Source organism: Silurus meridionalis, chromosome 22 (assembly GCF_014805685.1).
Source record: "Silurus meridionalis isolate SWU-2019-XX chromosome 22, ASM1480568v1, whole genome shotgun sequence".
Classification (NCBI taxonomy): Eukaryota; Metazoa; Chordata; class Actinopteri; order Siluriformes; family Siluridae; genus Silurus; species Silurus meridionalis.
In genome coordinates this window covers 9,528,577-9,538,356 of record NC_060905.1, presented here as the reverse complement: position 1 = coordinate 9,538,356, position 9,780 = coordinate 9,528,577, and the positions used below count along the sequence as shown (strand labels likewise).

At 37.5% G+C, this 9,780-nt stretch overlaps 1 protein-coding gene across 2 annotated transcripts in view; it reads right to left on the bottom strand.

The window, feature by feature from the left end:
• Window positions 1-5,806: 5,806 nt before the first annotated feature.
• The window catches only part of angpt1 (angiopoietin 1), a 51,798-nt gene continuing 47,824 nt past the window's right edge, over window positions 5,807-9,780 (bottom strand). For both annotated transcript variants that reach the window (XM_046834376.1, XM_046834377.1), the window contains exon 9: window positions 5,807-8,514. In XM_046834376.1, the coding sequence (XP_046690332.1) occupies window positions 8,351-8,514 (164 nt within the window). In that variant the 3' untranslated portion in view covers window positions 5,807-8,350. The remainder of the gene's footprint in view (window positions 8,515-9,780) is intronic.

Sequence of the window (9,780 nt, the reverse complement as noted above, 5' to 3'; positions counted from 1 at the left end):
AATAGCAAAACAATCTGACAGAAAAATGCTGACTGTCATAAAAAACCTCATTAAAGATGTGTGTACCCCATCTTTAGAGGTTGCTGGTAAGACTTAAAAGCTTAAAGGCCAAGTCAAAGTTTGATAGATGCAGTCTCTAGAGTGATACGAAGTGGAAAGTGTGGACAGAAGAAGTAACTGCTTTTCATCCAAACTTCACACCTCTGTAAAACATGACATATTCAGCTTCCATTGGAATTTACTTACTGATCTTTGTTGATAATGTGACAGCAGCAGCAGCATGCATTCTTAGCAAGTCAGACTGTACATCATATTGCAGCAGGAAAGTACTAATAATTTTATAACAGTGTTCTTTATATTCTAGACAGCCTGGGCAATTTCCTTTTCTCAGCTAAGGTTTTTGTGTGCTCAGGGTCTTACCTTGTGACTTTGACCCCATGTTGTTTCCTATTAAAAGTCAATGCAACATCTTTTTGTCCTATTTCCCTTTAATATTCTGGCAAGCATTTAAGAAACTGGATTTGCGAATGCTAAATACAGAGCATTGACACACACACACACACACACACACACACACACACACACACACACACACACACACACACACACACACACACACCTTTGATGATGAGACTTATCATTTTTGACATTATTTTATTCTCCACATTTGACTGTATGATTGTTAGAACAGAGGCATTGGAAATCTGTGCCATTGTCTATTAGTGTGAAAGGTGTGCAAGCAACACACTTTACAGTTTTACAAATTCATAATTAGCTGTGAATTAAAAACATTTCCTAATATTTGTTTATTTCTTGGATAGCTATTTGCACCCCAAGGTTGAATGTAACACACAAAGCTTGACTCAAAGGCCATTTAGGTAAAGTTAATTATACAGTATCTTTCTCTGCTGGTACATTGTTTCAGCAATGAGTAAAGTGAGTAGTACACACAGTTGCTAAACCACCTAGGAAGCAAAAAGTAAGTAACTTTGCTGTGTTTTGCATATTTGTAAGAACAAAAAAATACGCTGATCAACCCAATGAAAAGAGGTGAGTGAGTGCCTGCTCTGTGTTTAAATGCAGACTAAAAACCTGGACCAAATGCACTGTATAAGCATCTCATTAAAATACAACATTGTAATGAAGAGCAGAGCTTGAAGGAACATAGTATAGTTGCCTTGTACTTAGAGTTAGACCGTATATTTTTCATTGGTTCTGTCTCATTCTTTATACTTGAGAACTACATTTTTAGAGATTGTTGTTAGCCTGCCATTGGAGCAGTATGGATTCAGGGAGTTCTGACCGTTTGCCATCACAATTATGTATACAGTCAGGAAATTCCAAATGGTCCCACACAATCTATGTGTCTCGGTTGGATGTTGGCAACAGCAACTAGAAAACTGGGAATGCTGCACCTTAGGCAGTTTTAGTGTTGGCTGAATTCTCAATGACTGTCAACATTATTACAAAGGCAGTGGCTGGATCCGCAACATTTTGCAACAAGAAGACACACATGCTTGAGTCAAGGTGGTGTTTTCTATTGTATTAAACTACAAGGGAGCCTTAAAAGGGTCATATGTACCAGTGGGGATTGACAACACCACAGTATTTTTTATTTTCATTTTACCCAGGAGAGATGCACATAGATGATGTAGAGGTGTTCTTGCAAGTTGAATAAATGGAAGTCAGCAGATGCACACCCGCCAATGAGAGCTGTGTACCTGTGCAGTACAAACAGATTGTGTATGCACATTATTTGAAAACATGCAGACAACTTCCCAATATTGTTAACAGACATGACAAGAAGACATTGGGCCAGAGTTTTACAATTTGATAGCTACAGTATAAGCCTTCCCACTGCTGATAAGGAGTTCATGTCTATACTTGCATACTATGAGAAAACATTCAACTTGCCTGCCTGCACCCAGCAGTTACTGTAGATAGAACAAATGCATTTACTGTACTTGCCCCTTTCCATACATATCACTTATTTGACATCACATATCACATATCACATATTTGACTTGTTAGGAAGCTGGAATCGGAGTACAGGGTCAACTACATGATATAATGTCCTTGAACTGTTAAGGATTAAGCACCTTGCTAAAGGGCATACCAGTAGCAGTTTGACAGTGCAAGGTCTTGAATGCTTTACCATCTGTTTGATCTACTGCTCAGACTAGCTCAAAATGAAAGTGCCCTAGTGCCCTGGGTGTAAAAGAGAACAGATGGTTATGTATCTAACCATATTTCTTCATCTCTGTGGAGGTCTACCAGGCCACCTGAGTCAGTCATGTTGACTATAATGACTAGAAGCTAAATATGACATAGGCAAACCATTTGGGGTTATGGTTACATAAAAGTGAACACAAAGAAATTCTAGTTGCAAAAGGAAATCACTTAAGCAGTCTTCCCTTTAGTTGTGGAACTATAGATGTTTGTAATTCTCCATACATCTTTCTTTTTTTAGTCACCAAAGATGAAGAAAACTAATCTTTTTAATTTACCAGGACAGACCAGGAGCTAAGTGATGTTGTCTTGCAGGCCCAGGTATAACAAAGTACACAAAGACATATGCATGCTCAAGCAGGAAATGAAAAGTAATGTTCACAAGTCTGTTTAGTCTGTTCATTTTAAGTTGTGTGGATATGAATGTCAGATAACATGGCACAATATCATCAAAGAACTGGTGAAACCAGTTTACATATGTGAGACACCATAGTACAAAAGTGTTTAAAATAATTTGCACTTCATTATAAAAAGTGAAGCCAAATTGCCATCATATTTGATAACATTTCACTGATTATTCTCAGTGGAAATAATTTCAGTGCCATGAAATAATTTGTGAAGTCCCTGTGAGTACCAAGCATTTCAAAATGCATATATCAAGAAACCCTGTCTTGTAATATTTCCCCTTGTGGCTCCACGACTGAAATGTAAAATCTGCTGGCCCTGGACTTGAGCCCCTAGTGCCATCTAGCAAACAAACAAACAAGGACTGTTCTTAGCTATCCCCGAGTGGGCAGTCACTGTGGAGTCTGTGGTAAAGGAGGTACTCCCCTGGGCCTGCTTTGGAGAAGGGATCTGATAAACAAACGTTGGATTGCCCTGTGCCCCAGAGCTTAGTCGTAACTCATCTGGCGCTGCTAATCTAGACACCCCCACTTCCTGACACCCTTCCATTACCTCAACCCACTTCTTTTTTCACACCAATCCTCTAAACTGAATGTTGCACTTATTCTTGTTACTCATCCATCATGGTGATCACCTACAGGGCTTCTTAATGCTAATTCCCAAACTCCAGCTGTGTGTTTATAACTTCCTCTATGACTGTTTGCTCTGAATGTCTGAGGACATTTTTGTTTAAGATCCACTCAGTTTAACGTTGCCGTGTTGGGAAAGTCTCAAGGGTTTCTGCTGTGTAGCCAAACTGAATATCTGTTTCCTCATGAGTGACACAGGGTATATCAGCAAACACTGATTGTATTTCCAAATCAAGGGCCAGGGATCAAGTATTGCTGGCCTTCTGGCACTTGTAAAGATGAGTTCTATTGACTTCAGTGTTGCAGCAGGGTTGTGAATTTTAGTACAATTTTGTTTACTTCCGAAATAGAGGGAATTAATTTTACATCTAGTGCATTGCCAACAAGAGTCAAACAGATCTCACAGAAAGCATTTACTGATAGAGTTCAAAACTGCCCTATTCACAAACTAACCATAGGCTATTCTCCTGCAGGCAAATCTTCATAGGTTTATATTATTATAAGTGTTTAGTGTAAGTTGGCCATGCATTTTAAATATAATCATTTTGTTCGTACTATAATCTATTTACATGCACTCTACTGTGACTTATTTTTGGTCCAACAAAACCACATGTATTTTCTCCATTAAATGAGATATCACAAAATCTACCAAAACGCGAACACAATAAAGCTGTTTTACTTAAGTGAAATAGCATTTCCATAAGACACCAAACACTGCCAGTAGTGAGCTGGCTCACAACCTGCTGGCACAGGTCTTAATTAAACTAAAAACACAATTGCAATGCTGTTATTCTTAAAATAAAAAAAAAAAGAAAGAAAAGCTCACAAGTGCAGTATTTCTGCAGTACCAGTGCAGTGCAATATTATCCTTATGATGTGGTCATTTAACATTTCCCTTTAACAGAAATTTCTGAGGTAATATTTTATGTTGTAAAGCTTATCCAATTATACATGCATTTAGTGTACTTCTTCGGAAAACCTCATTCAAATAAGAACCTGAATTATATGCATAATTACTCACAGTAGCTGGGTTCACACTTTTATGCTGCATGAACTAGTTCCCCTTAAAATCTCACAATAAATTACAAATCCTCTTTTCTATTTAGTGCTCCCCTATCCCCTAACGTAGCTATGATCAGATGGTGAGTTAATATCCCAAATGAATGCCAATGGAACTAAGTTCCACTTTTCAAGGCTTCTTGAAATGGGGCCATAACCTTTCCAGTATTACTGAGAAAAACATGGTAAATTGATATATACATTATTAGTGAAAGTGTTATCATTCAAAATACATTGGCACAGTATTAATAAACTAGCTGTGCTGAAGTGGTAAAGAGTCGTGTTTAGATTCTGACTGTTATCTCTTGGCTCAACAAATTGTCTATCTGGTGCCCAAAAATGGCCTGGAGTAAATTTCTAATTCTCCCACATTTATCTAGAGTTTGTACATGATTTGTAATATCCATATAAGGCCATCTGGTTTATTTTTAGAGAATCCTGCCTAATTTAAACATCTGGAACAGCCCTACAATGCAACATTATCTTTTTTTATGTATATTCTTTCATTTCCAGTTTTACTGCTAAACTTTTTGGTGTGCTGTCTCTCAAGAGGACAAGATAGCGCTCTTTGTCCATACCAGTGGTATATACTGGTTGCGTATCTGATCTGGTCCATGGTTTGATGCCTATCTTCAGTTCAACCCTTCTGGGTACCTGAGTCTCCCACATTCTGCAAATGTGCAATGAACCATCCGAGTCAGCAATCCATTAACGTATCTGACTTTATGTTTTCTTTGTATAATGAGCTTTAAACTCAAGGCTCATTGGCCAAAGCTTTTTAAAAAGAATGCTGAAACATCCTGCAGTACTCGGCTACACAACATTTTCTCATCATCATTCACAGCAGACCTGCAGTAACAGTGCCAATGAACAACATATATGATATGAGCTTGCTTGTCACAGAGCTGATATACTGGCTAAACTTTCTACATTTAATGTATGTTTTACCCATGTCTTAAAACCTTTCCCAGCATAGTCTTACATATAATTACTTAATCTAGTCTGAAATTACATTCACACGGTCTACATTTATGTAATTATATCCTGTTTTTGTCCTTCGCTCAACTAGTACATTTTTCCACAGCAGAGAATAGTGAATGAATATTGATTATGTAACATCTAATATACAGGATGTTCCAAAAGTCTATATACAGTATATAGTGCATTATGAAAACCAGCAGTACATCTGTAATACCCTCGTCAATTTGTGGGCATCCACTTCTTGGTTGAGTTAGCCACACTTCTAGTCTTTTTATTTGCTAATAAGTTTGGCAACAGTGATGTTTGTGATGTGCTTGCTGTTCTCTGTGTTAAAGTTTACAGCAAGCTTGGTTATTCCAAACCAAATAATTAAATTCTTCTTATTGTCAAAAAAGTCTCTCCAGAAAAAACATATGAAATATCATAGAAACTATGTATGAATAATATTAAAAGGCATTTTGCAAAACCACATATATATTAAATCCAATAAATAATTCAGTGCATATAGTTGAATTGTTTTATTTTGCCACTCCTGCATTCATCCTATTCTATTTTTAAAGACAATGTTACGGCTTAATATATAGAGTAGATAAATATACAACTTAAGTTTGACACACCTGCTCTATATTATGGTTTAATTCAGACTCTGACCAACATCAGTGTATCATTGATTGAATTTGTGAACGTACACTTTAACATTACAAAGCACTCAGGTTTTGCACTGTAGCTGCCTCAGTATATCATTCTTCTGTTTGAGAGTTTATGATGTTGCTCTTTGGCTTAGTCTATAATGATTTTCGTTTGTCCAGATGTTTATGTTTATCAGCAATAAGTCAAAGCAACTGGAATGGACTACTGCTTAACTGTGTTTTTTTGTGTGGGCTTCAGCAAAATATATGGCCTGCCACTCGTTCATTGTGTGACTGGGCCCATTAGATGGTGGCAGCGTTCCAGAGGGGCTACTGGGTCAGTGCAGGTGCTGAGGGATAGGCAAGAGTTTGCAAGCAGAGGCGTTTGCTTAACCCTCCTATTAGGGTGGAAGAATGTTGGCTGTGGAGTAACTTGACCATCCTGACAGCATTGCTTGACACCTCAGCAATCTGTCACAGCAGCAGCGCTGCTTGAACAGACAATAGCAGCTTGGCGGGCTTCAGGCTTTCTTCTCAACACCATATGCTTGTGTTCTCACAATTCTTCCTCTTTGTCTGGGTGTAAATACAATGTCTGAAATACAATGTGACAAGAGCAGGGAATGCATTTTATGGATCTTAGCAGAAGCAGAAGTCTGTAGGTAAAAAAAAAAGAAAAAGCATACATGACCTAAGATTGTGCTGTCTAAGCCAGAATGTAAGATTTTAGTGCATCACATGCATTCTTTTATTTAAACATCACAAAATGCTGAATGTTACAAAGGATTGTACAATTTTATGAGGTAAACTGTAAAGTTTTGAAGGCAGCCCGGACTAGAATTATTATTTCTGGTGTAATTCTGTTTAGAGCAGATCCCATTGCTCTGACACAATATAAAAACCCCTCTTTCCTCAGGACAGCAAGGAAACACACATTATTTTAAAATATTTTAAGTATGTTAATAAATGGCATGCTAGTATTTAATATGCTCCAGATGCTGTATGGCTTATCTATAAAATTACCTGATATTTTTTTAGTAACACAAAACAGATAAATGTCTGCAGTTTTTCTATGCGGCTTGTTCTAAAGTACCCTGCACTAAAATGAGCCACTTCCACTTTTGCAATTTCATAGAAAAAAGCAATCTGTATTCTTCACTAATATTCTGCAAAGGACACTGTGGGTGCTTTAGATGAGTTTTAAGTTATTGTGTGTGCATGATGATTCTCAACATAAAAATACAATCCATCTGCCATGTACTCCAAATAGACAGTAAAGGCATAAAAACACATTTTTTTGCACATTAAAGTGGTACATTTGCAGTGTCGCCACAATAAAGCTCATTATGTACAGTATATGAACGATTTAATGCATATAACATATTAATAAATTGCTGTCTGTATGTAAAAATAATTGAAAACATAATTAATCTTTGCTATTCTTAGTAATAAAAGGGCAGGCAGTAATTTTATACTGTGATGCTCAAGCTCAAAGTGATGTTTCACCTCTCCTGGGCTTGGTCAGTGCCTGCACTTCAAGAATTTTGGTTTTCCTTTTCTAACACATCTGAATTTTAATTCACAATGGCTTTAATGAGTAATTGAGCAAGGTGTATTTTACAGCAGAGGCACCTTTTTAATACATTCTTACATCAAACTGAATTCTAACTCGCATATAAGTCTGTATCGTACATGTGAACCCTGGCCTGTATTCTGTCTGTGACTGCTTCTAATAAAAAACAAAAAACAAAACAAAAAAAACTCTAAAAAAACACAATCTGGCATCAGTCAGACCCTATTTTTTCGATTTAATATCAAAACCTTCTTTCACATTATTGTTTGAAGTTTGTAAGCTGTATACAAGGCTTTCTTCTCTATTTTGTCAAGAATCATGTACAAAAATTGTGTGTAGGTACAAAACATATAATAAAACATTTGTATGTGTCTCAGTGGTAACTGTGCAACAACACTGCTTGTTAAAAAAGTCCAAGACAGTGGCTCACTTTTGGTTTTCAGAAATGTTTCCAGCTGCTGCATGTTTGTTGAGCTACCAAATGAGCCGCAGGCTTATTATATGTGCAGTATCGCCCAGTCTGCTCCTATCAAAGGTGACTTGCCTGCCTCAGCAGCTGACAGTGACCCAGCAACGGCACTCGAGTTCATATCTCTGATATACAAAAATAAAAGCAGTCCAAGAAAATCCCCAGAGTTAATCATCTCCTGTGATAATCATAAAGCTGAATCTCCTCTTTTCTCTGAAGCCCATTTTCCATAAAAGGTGGATTACTGCAAGTGAATGTCACACAATACGTATCATATAGAACATATAGTGTACCAAGCCACTTCTAATGTGTCCTGGTATAATGAATCACCACCTCCAAAAATGTTTCCACCTACACAGTGGGTTTGTGAGAAGGTCTACGAAAAGTCCAAAGGTCGGATCATCATGGCAGTTGCATGGAGAGAGTAACTTGGCCCTTTGAAATAATGCCACTTGATGCCATTGAGTTTGCCAACATGTTGTCCCTGGATGTAGTACATCCCGTTCAGGTTTGATGGGCCACAGGCATCAAACCACCAGCCTGAAAATTAAAGGTAATAAAAAGATTGAATTAGTAGGTTAAATGCAGACACAATGTGTATTAGTTCAATATATGAACTTGATACATCATTAACACTTAATCCGTCTCTACTGAAACACAAGAGGAGACATAGGTTATAATAATGAGTTTTTTTTTTCTGAGAAACAGCTGAGAAACAGGAGACTATATGAGGTGTCTCTTTTATTTTCAATTGAATTCTTATCTAGGAGAAAATACAGAAATATCAAGGAGAGCTGTTCTTAAAAACACAAGACCCTGTGAACGAGGAAGCTGGATTATAAACAAAGAAAAAAATCAAGAAACACCAAACAGCATATAAGTACAGAAGAAGAGTGTAGATCTGTGCAACAAGGGTTAAAATTTTACAAGATTTACAAGATAGTCTTATAAGACGATAAAAACAAAATATGGATAGTGGATTGAGAGTCAAATGGATTGAATACGTTCTCATACTTCCATGTCCATGTTTATTATTAACAATAATAATAAAAAAAAAATCAGGAGTGCCGTACTGCATGTATTATATGCGTATAACATGGATGAGTGACACTAGAACATATTTCTACATTCTACAGCTTTTGACATTGACAGCTTGCACTTATGATAATTGCAGAAGCATGTGACAGGCAAAACCAGCACTTCAAACTGTACTGACAATGCACTGAGAATATCATCCACACATGTCAGGAAAGAGGGAGGAAAAAACGCCTGGATAAAATAAATAGAAATCTTTGCTGAATTCCAGAATATGATGAGATGAAATATAAATCAGTGCAGTTTTGCTGTCCTTGTTTTTCTTAATAGTTTCCTCTCACTAAGATGTTTGCTTGTAGCTGTGAGGGGTAAAGCCTTTCATCTGTGTCACATTACAGTCCATTAAGCTCAACTATGTTGCAGCGGTCACACTCAGGACACACACATATACAAACAAACACACTCTTTCTCTCTCTCTCTCTCACACACACACACACACACACACACACACACACACACACACGCACACGCACACGCACACGCACACACACACACTCACACTCACACACATGCACACACACACACACACACACACACACACACACACACACACACACACACACACACGCCACTTGTAGAATGCGCCCATAGAATGCCCCTTATTGCATGTATCACTTCTGTGAGAGAACTTGGCGCCTCTTCACCAGGTCAAATGGCACTTTCATCGGTGACATTTCGCCTGCCTGACTTCTAAGAGCCAAGTATGCTGCC